The 15,823-nt window shown below is 32.9% G+C and overlaps 2 protein-coding genes across 3 annotated transcripts; one reads left to right on the forward strand and one right to left on the reverse strand.

Moving 5' to 3' along the window:
* Positions 1-674: 674 nt before the first annotated feature.
* Positions 675-5,682, forward strand: LOC111017437 (glutathione S-transferase 2). Of its 2 annotated transcripts, XM_088121239.1 has the most exons (10): positions 675-924; positions 1,246-1,302; positions 1,842-1,927; positions 2,016-2,087; positions 2,409-2,462; positions 3,143-3,218; positions 3,393-3,440; positions 4,065-4,126; positions 5,013-5,072; positions 5,393-5,682. In XM_088121239.1, exons 1-10 carry the CDS (start codon positions 846-848, stop codon positions 5,501-5,503), a joined length of 705 nt encoding a protein of 234 aa, XP_087977365.1. In that variant the 5' UTR covers positions 675-845; the 3' UTR covers positions 5,504-5,682. The 2 variants fall into 2 exon arrangements, with proteins under 2 accessions (XP_087977365.1, XP_022148870.2); XM_022293178.2 differs by lacking the exon at positions 3,393-3,440 and having other exon boundaries at positions 681-924.
* Positions 5,683-6,036: 354 nt separating this feature from the next.
* Positions 6,037-7,880, reverse strand: LOC111017508 (large ribosomal subunit protein uL16-like). The gene is made up of 4 exons (XM_022293281.2): positions 7,726-7,880; positions 7,045-7,546; positions 6,874-6,955; positions 6,037-6,331 (listed from the first exon to the last, which is right to left on the reverse strand). The coding sequence occupies exons 1-4, from the start codon at positions 7,733-7,735 to the stop codon at positions 6,263-6,265; spliced, it is 663 nt and encodes a 220-aa protein (XP_022148973.1). The 5' UTR covers positions 7,736-7,880; the 3' UTR covers positions 6,037-6,262.
* Positions 7,881-15,823: the final 7,943 nt, after the last annotated feature.

Below are 15,823 nucleotides of genomic sequence, written 5' to 3' on the forward strand. Positions count from 1 at the left end.
CTTTTATGGTCTTTTCCTCCGTTACTAAATTAAAATATCAACAAAATATAAAAGAGATAAACAAATTATCACGATATAAACATAATATTAATATTAATACTAATAATTTTTAACTTATTTTATAAAAGCATAAAAGCTCATTTGTTCAAAATTTTAATATTTGTCATGAATTTTTTGTTTCTATAATTTTTTTTAAATATTCATAACATTAACATCTTATCGGTATTTCTATAAAATTAAGAATTCAACATTTTCGTCAAAATCGACATTTAAAACATTGTTCTTCATTCTGAACTTAATTTAAATATATGTTATTAGTATTAGTGTAATGAATCAATAATATTATATTGTACTCAATCATTTAATTTTTTTTATTCATATTTGCATTACTTATACACTAAACAATGCTCAGATTTGACTCACATATGTGCTAAAGTTGTGATTTATAACTTAAATAATAAGGGAATTCTCCTAGTATTTCTCTAAAATGTGCTAATATAATCATAACTCGATAAATAAAACGTTAAATTACGTTTATTGAAGTTAAGTGGAAGGTTGAATCTCCCCTCTCTAATAATATCCACTCATTTAATTTCTTTTTTCTAAAATATTCATCAATATATATCTCTATAAATATGAGTTATCGACAACCTTGACTAAGTGCCACATGTGGGAACCTTAGGTTAGATGAGAAGTCAAAATTGTCCATATCCATCGTCAAAATCACCAATTTGGTTTTGAATTTCTTTCTTTGTTATTTTCTATATTTCTTTATGGTTGGTCCCGTTCAGATATTCACAATCAAGAAACACTGAATTCTCTCAAGAGTATTGTGAAGAAATCTGATGGAGTCTCCGTTGAAGCTATACTCCTTCTGGGGAAGCACTTGTGCTCAACGAGTTCGAATTGCACTCAACTTGAAAGGTCTTCCTTCTCTTTCTTTTTCTTTTTCCTAATTCTTTCCCCTCATGTTGTGATTTTTTTTGTTAAGGATCCTACATTGAAAAGAGAAAAAATGTATCTTACAAAAGTCTATAATAGACATGAACTACTCCTCTCATTGTCAATTGATTTTGAGATGAAACCCCGTCAATATTGATATGATATCAGAGTCCAAAACGCCCAAACAAGTATCCGGTCCAAAAATGGGATCCGAGAACCCCATGAATATTGATATTTTTTGTTTCTTCTATCTTGAAATCTCTTTATTTTTTTTTTTTCCTTGGGATATTTTTTACTTTTTAGGGCTGAATTTTGAGTACAAAGCTGTTGACATAATGAAGGGAGAGCATTCCAGTCCTGGTAATATTTCATCTATCTTTGCAGCTTTCTCAACTTCGTTGTTAATTTTTTTAATTCTTGATTGGGAAGAGAGAAAAGTTTGAGACATATTTTTAATTAAATCTTGTGATTGAAATATAAGAAATTATGTTGATTTCTTCATCTTGTTGAAGTTATGTGTCTCAAGGATTTGAAATGAATTTAATTTGTTTTTATGTTACTAAGGAAAAGAAAATAAAAAGTATACTAATACAATAATTTGAAATTGGTTGAAACATGACAAGGTCAAATTAGTAATTTAACTTAAATTTTGTGAATTCCCAAAATTCTACCATAGTTTGGAAAATGTTTCAAGTAAAAAGTTCTATTTTTCAAAAAATCTCATGAGTTTCTTTTTGTAAAACAATATCTACTAAAATTTATTAACATAAAGTTGATAGATACGTCTGTTAGGAAGCATTTAACTACCTAAAAAAATTACTTATTATACCACTAGTACTTCACTTAAAAGTTCAAAAGTATACTAAACACTAACTTTACTTGTTTTTTTCGATGTTTAGAGTATCTCAAGCTCAATCCTGTCGGTTTTGTACCTACTCTCGTGGATGGGAATATCGTCATTGCCGACTCTTTTGCTATCATAATGGTTTGTGCGCGACCTTTGAACTTTTAGAATTGTAATGCTAATAGTTCTCGGAACTTTAAAAGTGTCTAAAAAATAACTTCATATACAGTATTTGGAGGAAAAGTTTCCAGAACATCCTCTATTGCCTCAGGATCTTCATAAAAGGGCTATTAATTATCAGGTATTTTTCATTTGTTAATTCGTGTATTCAAACTAGCACAATTGCATATGCACAGAGTTACTTAGAAAATTAAAAATGCATAGCTCAATAGTTAATTAAGTAAATTTCCCCTCTTTTTTCCGATCCACCAGTTAGATTCGAGCATGATACACTTTTTAGTGATTGGGAGAGCCTGAATACTCTCTTTCGGATCGAGGAAACAGTTCTTAGAGATCCCTTTTCCGTTTGGAAGATACAAGAGCTCACTTGTTGTGCTATAGAAAATAATAATAATCACACTTTTTTGTAATAGTAAATTGACTTCTCCAAATTTCTCCCCAGGCTGCAAATATTGTCTCTTCGAGCATACAACCTCTCCAAAATCTTGTTGTTGAGGTGAGCGATTAACCTGCAATCTTTTGGAATTTATTTCATTTTTTGTTTCCTTTTCCTTTTCTGTAAATTTTGTATTTATGTTTTAGTCCTTAATATCTGTGAATTTTTTAATTCAATCTCTATATCTTTTTAAAATCTTTCAATTTTTAATCTTATGTTCTACCATTTTCAATTGAGTCTCTCGCGAGAGGTGAATGTGTAAAAAATTGGCCGATGATAAGGTGGAATGGCATAAAATTGAATTGGTGAAAGTTTAGAGGAAGAAAAAAAAGGTGATTTGAGACGAGAAAGTTTCTAATTCCTCAACATTTTTGAAAATTTGATAGGGATTTTGAGTTTTTTCTCTTGATGATATTTTTCCTCTAAATTTTTGTCGATTCACTGAGTACTATGTCATGTAAGTTTAAGTTTATCATCGGCTAATTTTAATATTTACCAATAACGAGTGAGTAAACTAAAAACAGTTAAAACATGAGGGACTAAATTAAAATTTTTAAAACAACGGGACTAAAACCATTATATTTACATAGGTTCACTTATTTATTTTCTCTTTCTTTTACTCTTTTCTTGAATTCTTTTTTTTAATGGTTTTTATGAGATTTCAATCTTATATATATAGATATAAAAAAAAAATCTTATATATATAAATTAATTTAATTTACTATTTTCTCAATTTACAGAAATACATCGAGGAAAAATCAGGTCCTGAGGAGAAACTTTCCTGGGTTCATCACGTCATTGGAAAAGGCTTTTCAGGTGACAACTTCTCTAAATTAAAATTATTTCTTAAATCTTAACTAACTTTTTTTAAATGAGTTTTAAAAACCTATGTTTTAAGGTTTCAAATTTTTCCAAAAAAAATTATATATATAACTTATTTGAGCATAGAATACCTATCCAAATGATTGAATGAATCTCTTTGTAAATAAGGAAACCTACAAAAGGCGGATGCACACCCTAATGCTCAAGTCAGTACAGGTTGAAATTTAGTATATTGGTTATATGTAGTAGAGATCCACACTACATATAAATGGCTTTTCGTTTGGATTTATATGGGTCATGATTGGAAAAATTCAATTAGCCACTCGCCATTTCCTCCTCAGATCGTGGGATTACACAGGAATTGTGTTAGTATTTACTAACCTTCCCTCTCTGAAGTTGCTGGCTGCTCCAAAGATGGCGGAACAGATTGAGACATGTAGTAATGGACTGGATATTGGTACATCGGCCATATTTGAATTCGACTTTTCCAACCTCCATGTAATGAAGGCCCCTCCTTTACTTCTTGGCGCATTGTCAATGGTGTGACACGTAATGGTCACATTTCGCGCCCACAACCTAACTAATATAAAAGAAGTTTCAAAATTTGAAACCATATGTTAAAATGCATTAACAACAATAGGTTTCGCTGAGAGAAAACAATGTAGAAAGAAAAATAAAGTTGTCACATTTTTAGTGGTGGTTAACAGTAAGTTTGGTGTTGACCAATCAAAACTTAAATATTATCGATCTTTTTTATATCATTAGGTCGAGCCTCTCCCTCCACTCTTAAACTTACATAACTTTGTTATAACTTTTCTCTGTCATTTTCGTGTGTTTCAGCACTTGAAAAGTTGCTAACAGATCATGCAGGAAAATTTGCAACTGGAGATGAAATTTATCTGGTTAGTTTCAACTTTGAGCTTAATCTTAATTATCCATGGTACCAAATATGTTAGCATTCAATTGAAATTCTAACCAATTTTCTCATCTACATATCATCTTGTTGTTGGCCCTTGGATTGATAGCTAAGAACTATCAATTGTGCATATTTTACATTTGTTGGGTTTGTGTTTAGGGCACGGTTGGGTTCGACATCTTAAACCTGAAAATGTTAAGTCGTATAGAGTTTAATTTGAGGATTTAAAGAAACCTGTATTTAGGGTACACATTTGGGAGAAAGGTTTGAGGTACCATTGAAATTTTGTGGGTTTGTCCAAGAAACTCAGGACTTAAAAAACTCGTGGGACAAACATGGATTCGACATCTTAGGTAAACCTGACCAAACATTCATTAGAGACAATATTGCAATTAAATTTCATGATTTTATAAGACTAGAAAGAGTATTTTATATATGGTTAAATTACAATGGACTTAATCAGTATACTTTCAATTGGTTTTTATTCTTTTAAAAGTTTTAATTTACTCTTTCAAGTTTGGACTCGTTTCAATTTAGTTCTTATAGTTAGAGTTGGAAAATAATAAATAAAAAAACAAAAGAATAGGCACATTATCAAATAAAAGAAAGGTGTTAAAAATATAATCACAAAGAGAATTTGTGAGTTAGACTAAACTCTAAGGTCCAAATCGAAACTCTTACAATTGTATTACCAAATTAAAACAAGTTTAAAATCTTAAGGATTAAGTCGAAACTTTTAAAATAATAAAGACCCAATTAAAACTATGCAGAAATTACATCGAGTTTCTTTGATGCATCTTTGAAATTTCATTGTTTAAGAAATTGTTGAGGAAATATGATAAACTATTAACTATTATTGTTATCATTTGCAGGCAGACTTGTTTTTGGCTCCTCAGCTTTATCGAGCCATTGAAACATTCAATGTTGACATGGTATTACTGCTTGAAATTTCATGTTTATAGACTAAATTTGTTTTTTTCCGTTGCTAAAGATCATAATTCTAGTCGTGCCACTCGGCCCTGTTTTAAGTCACGTGTTTTCTTTTTGGTTTGAGAATGTTTGGGTGGGCAAAGAATGGTTCAGGAACAATATGTGAACCAAGCTAAAACTAAATTGTGAAATTTACGCTCGAACGGGAGGGGTTAAATTGACAGAACTTTTAAAACAATAGGAACCAAATTCGTCGAAGTGATGGGAACTAAGAAGCACTTTATTCTCAATCACTTTTTGTAATTCAAACTATTTTTTGCAGTCGAAATTTCCACTTTTATTGAGGTTGAATGAGGAATATGATAAGGTACCAGCATTTCAAGATGCATCACCATTGAAGCAGCCTGATGCTCCTTCTCAAAGCTCTACCTAAATTTAGTGATGGATTGTATCTGTTTGTAGTGTGATTTCCATTTTCCATTTCAGACAGTTTTTACATATTTTGGTTTTTGTGGACTTGGAGCAGATCTGATGATGTAATAGCAAAAAATAAAGACAGCAGACACAGTGTGAACTACTGTACTCAAAGAAATAAGAGAAGTTTTTCCTCAAGTCCAAGTATGCAGGAACAATCCACTACAAAAATAGAACTAAAAACGTCGGGAAAACATTTTCCCAACGTAGATATTGCATCGGCAAAAATGTCGGAAGAAATCCATTGGGAAAGCCACCTCCCGACGAATTTATGAAAATCGTTGGGGGGTAATGCTCTATACCAAATAAGAATTTTATTTATATTGAAATAAATTTAAAATAATAACAAGAAACATAAATACTTATCAAATGTTTAAATTTCTTAGTCTAATTGAAAACGAGAAACGGGAACTTTATCTAAGTGAATTCTTAGAGACTTTCAACAGTGGAAGAAACATAATCAAGAGAATAAAATGATTGAAAATTCAGAGCTGTGAAATATAAACTTGCCATATCCTGCTACCTCCAACGTTCTTAAGTAACTCGATATTAAATCAAAACAGCCAGAATTTCGAGAATTCATACAACCAGGAGAAATAAAGTTTTCCTCGAGTATCAAAAGGAAACTTGTTTTGCTTCACAACGTTCAAACAGACCATGGTAATAATGTCAACATTGATTTCAAACAAATTTAAAAAAAGAAAACAACTAGCTTAGCTTAGGCAGTTTGAGGTAGAAAAGCTCTTCCAGGCTGACGGTTTGCTAGAGGCCCATGGCATCCAAGAAGCTGCATAGTCAAATTACCCGCCCCGTGAGTAGACAAATTAAAAGTATAAACCATGCAACTCAAAACAATCAATAGAAATATATGAAAGTTTTGACCATGTGTTTGTGGTTTATGAGTGATGAAGAACCAAGAAATTTCAGATGACGTATTACAAGTAACATGATCCTACAACACAAGCGCCCAAACCAGGTAACATTTTTTGTTTCTTTGGATGAAAACCCAAACTTTCATTAATCATACAAAAGAACAGTCCAACAAAGCGAAGCCAAACTAAAAGAACAGACTACAATCAAATCAACCCGGTAACCTTTCGTAGCATCCAGAGAATAGCTATGTCGTGTTTGGCTTATAGACATGGCCAATTTTTCTTTAGTTAAATCTATTAGACTTTCTATCAGATGCTTCATAATCTGTCTTCAGTTCAATGCAATGAATTCCTTTAAAAGAATATAAAAAGTAGCCTCTCCTAAGTCCCAACTAACATTAGATTCATTCTCCTATATTGTGCTTATAAAAGAATGTATGATAGTAACATCGCTTACCTTCGCATTAACACCATCTGGCATAATCTTGTTCTCTGACTTGTAACTCAGATAATCAGCTCGGCTGAATTTAGTGAATCCCCTGAGAAAAAAAAGGATATTTGGAATGATTAGCATTCAATCAACAAAAGCACTAAATTGGGAATCCATCCTACAGTCAAAGGGGCATACCACTTCCTGCTAACAATGATCTTCTGACGCCCCGGGAACTTGAACTTGGCGCGACGAAGCGCCTCCTGAGCATGCTGGCTGTTGCTGTCCTTGCAGCGAACCGAGAGGAGAACCTGGCCGATGGCGACTCGTGCACAGGTTCCTTGTGGCTTACCAAAAGCACCTCTCATGCCAGTTTGGAGCCTATCAGCCCCGGCACACGAAAGCATCTTGTTAATCCTCAAAACATGGAAGGGGTGCACTCTGACCCTCAAATGAAACGCATCCTTCCCAGCGAATTTCGCCATGTACTTGTTACAGGCGATCCTAGCGGCTTCCAGAGCCTCGCTGGACACATTTTCTTTCTCCCAACTCACAAGGTGCACACAGAACGGGAATTCATCAACCCCCTTCTTCTTCATCCCAACATCATAAATCCTGATCTTAGGATCAGGAACACCGCGACAGAATCGCGATTTAGGGTAGGGCTTGTTTTTAATTTGGCGGTAACATCTAGCAGGCCCTAAGAAAATAGAATGCGAAGTAACAATGGATAATCAATCAATCGGCAAATTGAGAGATGCATCGAATCGAAACATAAAAAGATGAAAAAATCATTTGTGAGCAACGAATAGATTGATTCTTGATTAGAGAATAACATGGAAGAAGAACAGAAAGAACAAGAAAAAGAAGGAAACGTACTTCTCCCCATGGCGTTTGTTGATTCCCTCGCCGGTCCCTCCCCTGGAATTGAATCTCACCTGCGTGGCTGAAATTAGGGTTTTAGAGACTTATACGGGAAGATGACGATGGAAACCAACCTTTTCTGAGCCCAAGCCCAAGCCCAATCCTAAGCCCAAGCCCAAGCCCAAGCCCAAGTATAAAATTTTCACATTCTCGTTTTTGCCCTCTTTTAACCAATATTGTCTCAAATGTCCAGACACTTATATCTACTAGTTTAGTACCACGTAATAAAAATTTTAATTTTATTTATTTAACTAAATTAGTATGTGATTCAAATTTATAAAAATATCATAAGTTTGTTAAATATATTTTAATTTTTATAATTAGTATAATGGTAAGATTTTAAAGATTATTATTATTGATAATGGATCCATTAGTTAATTTTAATATTTATAATTAATTAAAAGTTTTGTAAGGACATAATTTTTTTTCAAAAAAATAAGATAAATTTGTGATTATGATGAATAAATTATTATTTTTTCATCAAACATCTTAAATAAAAAATACATTAATTATAAAAGAAAAAAGAAAAAACCAAAGTAACAAAAAAATATATATATAATACCCTAGCCATGGACTCATTCCTTAAAATAAAATTGCTCACCTGATAATTGATTGACTAATATTATTATTCAACGAGGTAAAAATTTATATCATTTGTGTCACACAAAATCAATCAAATTCTGCCAAAACAAAAGAAAAATATTGGCACTATGATCAACAAAACAAAGGAAATTATTGTGACTATACATCAAAAACCGAGATTTATAACGTGAATGACCATGGGACTTCAGTTGCTAGCTCGTCCATCATTAGGTCACCAATTTTCTTGATAGTATATCTATAAGAGTCTCTGATACTTTCAACTTCATGATTGTACTCTAAAATCACCATTGCAAAGACAAAGAGTCATGGCTCCAACAAAAAACACTTCATCACAATGTGGAATTGTAACAACACACAGCTTAGAATTCAAGATATAGATCCAACACGTGCTTCCCTTGCAACTTGAATATGTTACCCGTCTTGAGACGTCTTTCAAGATTGAAAATTTTTTTGAGAGCACCGAGAAGAATGAATTGAGGTCTAAGTGTTTGTGCACAAAATGATGGAATAAAGCTTAATTTATATAGGTAATAGATGATTAAAAGTTACAAAACTTTAGAAATTTTATTATGAATTGTAATTAAAGGAATTTTTTAGGAAAAACTTTTTGCGTTCCAATTTTTTATATCCCATATATTTAGTATTCCAATCTTTTATATTCCATATATTTAATATTGTTGTTAATAATTATTAACAAATCAATTTACTATATATTTATAATAGTTACCTTAACTTTTATTATAAATAAAGATTTTATATTATTTCTTATTAAACTCAAATGGTGGTTAGAAAACTTCTCCCATTCTTAAATAAATGCCCATCTTAAAAACATTAAAATTAAATTTTATTTTATTTTATAGATTAAAGTTAATTTTAGTTACTGGTTTGTAATTAAACAAAAATTAAAGGGATATAATGATCCTAAAATATTTGTTAGAGATTGTGCGTTTTAATATATTATAGATAATCTATAATATATTAAGAATGCACGATCTCGAAAAAATATTTTAGGATTATTATACCTATTTAATTTTTACTTAATTATAAATAAATAACTCAAATTAATTTTAATCTGTAAAATAAAATATATTTTATTTTATTTTAGAAGGGGCATTTATTTGAGAATGAGAAAAGTTTTGCCAATCACATTTGAATTTAATAATAAAATTTAATTTAATTTATAAAGCTAACTATTATAAATATAGTAAATTAATTTATTAATAATTAATTATCAAGAAATACTAAATATATGGAATATAAAAGGTTGGAATGTAAAAAATCTTTTTTAATTTTTAAAAATTCCTTTAGCTACAATTCAAGATGGAATTTCTAAAGTTTTGTAACTTTTCATCATCTATTACTATATAGATTTGAGCTTTCTTCCACCACTTTGTTCACAAACACTTCTTCATTCATTTTTTTTAGTGCTCTCAATTCTTTTGTTCGACGAGAAATTCAATAAGAGAAAACTCAAATTAATGAACTTGTGTTTGTATTTGTGTACGTGGATATTACAATCTCTAATGTATAATCCCCTGATTAATTCTCTCAAATGTAAACTTAATTCAAGGGCTTGTGAGCTTGTTCTTGAATCAATGGTTGATACCTTCAGCTTCTTGCTTGTCAATGGATCTTTGAAGTCTTCGGTTTTAAGTTTGTTGAAAACTTTGACTCGTTGATGGAGTTCTTTGGCTTATAGTTTGATGAAGACTTTGTAAATCTTCGGCTTTGCGCTCGTGAAGCTCTTCAATTTTGCGCTGGTGAAGTTCTTCAGCTTTGCAGATTGTGAAGTACTTCGGCTTTGTAGCTTGTGAAGTGCTTCAGCTTTGCAGCTTGTTGAAGTTCTTCGGCTTTACAGCTTGTGAATTTCTTTGGCTTTACAGCTTGTGAAATACTTCAGCTTTGCAGCTTGTTGAAGTTCTTCAGTCAATTTGATGAAGACTTTGCAGTTTGATGGAGTCTTCAAGTATTGTTGCTTTGGGAGGAAAGATTCAATGTTCTTGAAATCTCGTATTCTTTAAATCTCGATGTTTCGCTTGACTCTGAATGATTGTAGACAATTCTGAGTGCTCTGAATCTCCAATTCTTCTAGCTTCTTTTGACTTATTTTTCTTCCCTAATGAGAGCTGACCCCCTCTATTTATAGAGCTTTGGTGGGTAGTCATGGGCTTAATGGGCCATGGGGGATTTGGGAAAATTGACAAAATAAGTCTTCTGTGAGGGCCTCTTAAGTTTTTTAATCGCTCTTCTTAAAACACAAGTTTTATAGTCATTGCTGACGTCACCTACTTTGTCAAATGACCTCCTATGCCCCTCCTTACTCTACTACCAAAAGTTTTTAGTTTTCCTCCCTTTTAGGTTTTCTTCCCTTATTTCTCTTTTTCTTTATTTCTTCTCTCTACCTCCATCTTCCTCCTTTTCCAGATTTTTTTCTTCTCATCGTTTTTTGTTCTTCTCTCTTTCTCTTTTCCATGTCTTCCGCAAGCATGAGTTTTTTCTTGTTTACTCTGCTATAAAAAAAAAAAAACTAAATCTCTCACCATTTTTTAACTAGCAGCCTCCATGATTCCCGTGACCTTCAACAATCATCGGCGACGAATTCATCAAAGCCAACGAAGGAGGTCGTTTGTCAAAGAAAGAGGCTCAGGAGAGGAATGAAGTTCGACTTACAATGAGATGGGAAAGGAGATAGAGAAAGAGAGTTGAATAAGAGAAAGTTGAGAGAGAGAGAATTGTGCGAGAGATAGAGAACGAGAGAAGAGTGAGCGAGAGCGAGAAACGATTTTAAAAATTGGAATGGAGATAAACGAAATCTCAAATTTAAAATACTAAGCATAGAAGATTTTTTTAATTAAAATTTAAAATTATAATTGAAATTTAGTGAACCAAATTTTAATCTCATTCATTTTAGTATATTAAAATTTGAAATTTAATCGTTTCCTTAATTGTTTTTTTCCTCTTTAATTATTTGAACGAATCATTTGAAAAATAAACGTAAATCTCTCCTTTAATATCTCCCCTAATTTTGATTAGGATAGAATTTAAATTTATAATTTAATTAGGTAGTACTCATTTAATCGTAAATTTAAAATTTTATCCAATTAGGTGAAAGTATAAAAAAAAAATTCTGTTTTTTCGTAAATCTCTTCCTCATAAATATGCTCCTTTAATCCTAAATTTAAAATTTAATTTAATTCAATTTTGTGAAGTAAAGAAAAAAAATAAAATAATCCCTTTTTGAAATTTTAAAAGTTGGAATGGAGAGAAACTAAATTTCAAATTTAAAATACCAAGCATTGAAGATTTTTTTAATTAAAATTTAAAATTATAATTGAAATTTAGTGAACCAAATTTCAATAGCATCAATTTTAGTATATTCAAATTTGAAATTTAATCTAAATTTGTTTCTTTAATTGTTTTTTCCTCTTTAATTATTTGAACGAATCATTTGAAAAATTAACATAAATCTCTCATTTAATATCTCCCCTAATTTTGATTAGGATTAGAATTCAAATTTATAATTTAATTAGGTAGTCCTCCTTTAATCGTAAATTTAAAATTTTATCTAATTAGGTGAAAGTATAAAAAAAATATCATGTTTTTTCTTTAATCTCTTCCTCATAAATCTGCTACTTTAATCCTAAATTTAAAATTTAATTTAATTCAATTTGGTGGAGTAAAGAAAAAAAAAGAAAGAGAAAACAATCCATTTTTTTCCTAACTGTCCTATTTTTCCGTTATTATCACCACTTATTCACATCTCGTTCCCCCTCTCTCTCTCGATCTCTCTCCCTCTCAATCCCGTCCTTCTCGATCTCGCTCTGTCTTTCTCGATCTCGCTTCCGTCCTTCTCGATCTCGCTCTGTCCTTCTCGATCTCACTCTATCGATGAACTCGCTCTCGTTCTCTCGTTCTCGCTTTGTCCCTCTCTCTTCTCTCCCCTCTCTCCTCGTCGCATTTGGTTTCATGGAGAAGAAGATAGTCTGTACAAGAGGGACGTGCAAGAGCTGGAGGTTTGAGAGTTTGGTAGAAGATAGCAGTATATTGTGTAAAGAAGGAAAGTTTTTGAAAATCTTGAAAATTTGATTTTAGAAGAGAGGGTGAAAGAGTTGGGAAAAATAATAAGGAAAATTTTATCTTATTTCATATGCAAATTATTCTCTCCCTCTCTCTCGCCGCCGGCAATGTTGTCATCGTTCAACGGTGTCGTCGGAGAGGCCACCAAGGAGGCGCAAGAGCTCAGGATGGAAGCAGCGGACAGCAACCGAACGGGACCTCCACTAGTTGAATTCCTAACGGAGACGCCCAAAAACTGGTGTGTTTTGTGTAGAAATCATGGAGAAGATCAAGCACATCTAAGAAATGGAGGAGAGAGGAGGAGAGAGGAGGAGAGAGAGAAGAGAGATGGAGTCTGGAAGAGGAAAAAAAAAAGCAAGGAGGGACATGGGAGGTCATTTGGCAAAGTAGGTGATGTCAGCAGTAATGGGAAAAATCTCCTACTTCTACTCAATGAATAAGCACAAAATAATCGAGAAATTGAAAGAAGGCAATAAAATAAAGAAACACAAGAATTAACGTGGAAAAACTCCAAACCGGAGAAAGAACCACGACCCACAAGGAAAAATCCACTATGTAAAAAATTATTACAATCACACAAATTTCTCTCCCCGACCCCAATTACATAAAACACTCTTTCAAAGCAAATACCGCTCAGTTAACTAGAGCTGGTATACCAGGCTTAAAATATTTCAATTGGGATAATTAAAACTCAAGCTCATGAGCTCCTTTTATGGTAGTTGGAACACATCTCCTCCTTGTACTTTTCCGATGTGGGACAACTTCTAGCACATGGAGACCATCCTTGTATTCTTCCAATGTGGGACAACTTCAATTCCAATATTTTGCCAAAACCCAACAAATTTCACCTTGGCAAGATATTGAAAAAAAAGTTCACAGCTTCTACTGCACTCATTGTCTTCACCGACAATCATAATTCTCAATTCAGAGAACTATAGCCTACTCCACCATAAAAGTAGATCATTTGGAATGTCGTCTTCCAAGATTTTTCTTCTTCGTCACATGTCGATAAATCATGCTGAGCTTTATGGTGCAACTTCCACCTACTTGGCTCACTTGGAAATTCTTCAGCCATCGACATAACTTCCACCACACACACCTTGCATAACTGCCAAGCCAATGCCCATGTGTAAATTTGTGGAACTGCTAACATCACATCCTCTATCATGGTAAAACGAACATACCATGAAGATGAATTCTCTCTCTCTTCAAAGGAACTGATCATCGTCTCCCCTGATGAGAGAAACATTGTCAGCATCCCGCCCAGAGCCCTCTGACGAACTGGCTCTGTTGGGACAATCTTTCTTCATGTGCCTAGATTGTCCGCATCCCCAGCAACAAGCTTTCTTTTGTACGGAGTCTTTCTTCTTCTTCCAATTGCTAGCTACCAGTGCCGAATCTTCATGTGAAGTACGCCCTTCACTCTTCAGCCTTCTTTCCTTTAATAAGAGTTTATTAGTAACCTCGGGAAAATTCAAAGTATCCTTCCCATACATCAAGATCGGCTTCATGTGTTCATAAGAAGGTGGAAGTGATAAGATGAGCCTGAGTGCTTTATCTTCGTCATCTATCTTCACTTTGACCGCCTTCAGCTCAAAGATGAAGCTATTGAGATTACTTAGATGATCTGAAATTTTTGTACCTTCCTCCATTCGCAGTGTGTGAAACTGCTCCTTCAGGTACAGCCGATTTGAGATGCTCTTTGCCTGATACAACGCTTCGAGCTTCTCCTAAAGTTCTTTGGCTGTCGAAATTTCATGCACATTCGCAATAATATTCTTAGCCAAACCTGTTCGTATCGCGCTTGCAGCTCTCAAATCCATTTCCTCCCAATTTTCATCACTCATGCTAGACTTCTTAGAACCTCTGCTGGAACCACCATTGGACTCCATTGGACCACCATCACTGCTTAGTTTTTCCGAAGCACCTTCACTCGGTCTTCCCTTCAACGCCTTGTGTAACCCAGATTGTATCAGCACATCCTTGACTTGCACTTGCCACAAGCCAAAGTTGATCCTTCTGTCAAATTTCTCCACATTAATCTTCACTTGACTCATGAAGAATGACATATCTGCTTCACACTCCTAGCGAATCTACAAATAGTGAACAATTCACACTATTCACAGAATCGTAGCTCGTTTCAAGAAATCTTTTCTGATGTGGAAGTTCAGACAATGCTGCAACCATAGAGCATACTCAGAAATTCTAGAAACTACAAACCTAAAGCTCTGAAACCACTTGATGGGAAAAATCTTCTACTTCTACTCAAGGAATAAGCAAAATATAACTGAGAAATTTAAAGAAAGCAATAAAATAAAGAAACACAAGAATTAACGTGGGAAAATTCCAAACCGGAGAAAAAACCACGACCCACAAGGAAAAATCCACTATGTAAAAAATTATTACAATCACACAGATTTCTCTCCCCGACCCCAATTACACAAAACACTCTTTCAAAGCAAATACTGCTCAGTTAACTAGAGCTGGTGTACCAGACTTAAAGTATTTCAATTGGGATGATTAAAACCCAAGCCCAGCTTTCTTTTATAGTAGTTGGAACACATTTCCTCCTTGTACTTTTCGGATGTGGGACAACTTCTAGCACATTGAGACCATCATTGTATTCTTCCAATGTGGGACAACTTCAATTTCAATATTTTGCCAAAACCCAACAAGTAGTGACTAGAAAACTTATGTTTTGAGAAGGGCGATTAAAAAACTTAAGAGACCCTTACAGAAGGCTTATTTTGTCAATTTTCCCATGAGATTTGGCCCAATCTCATAATGGATTTGATCCAATTAGTTGATTTCATCAGACAGCTATAAGAGAGACACGTGTTATAGTTTGATTCACCGATTTTAAATTAATTTAGGACACATGTAGATTTGTGATTTTTCCTAAATATAATCTTAAATTGTGACGTGATTTGTGATTTTTCCTAAATATAATCTTAAATTGTGAGGTGACATTTAGTAATTGGCTGAAATTTCTGTTTCAGCATCTTTGCTCTCGAATAATTCTTCAATCTTGAAACATATCTTAAGATGTTGGTGACATATTCAAGTTGCAAAGAAGTATGTTGTTGGATCTATAACTGGATCCTAGACCGTGTCGTTTCAATTTTACATTATGATGAAATGTACATGTATTTTTTTTTAGCCATGATTTTTCTATATGCAATGGTGATCCTAGAGTACAATCATGATATTGAAAGTATCAAATGCAGAAGTATACTCTATCAAGAAAACTAATTATAAATAAATATTTGTATATATTTATATTTAATGGTAGAATATGAAAATTTTGGAATGTCAAAAAATATATATATAATTTTTTCATTCACTTCATCTATAAAATTTGGGATTTTTTTTA

The sequence above is a fragment of the Momordica charantia genome (genome assembly GCF_013281855.1).
Source record: "Momordica charantia cultivar OHB3-1 chromosome 2 unlocalized genomic scaffold, Mcharantia_2.0 BLBB01000002.1, whole genome shotgun sequence".
Classification (NCBI taxonomy): domain Eukaryota; kingdom Viridiplantae; phylum Streptophyta; class Magnoliopsida; order Cucurbitales; family Cucurbitaceae; genus Momordica; species Momordica charantia.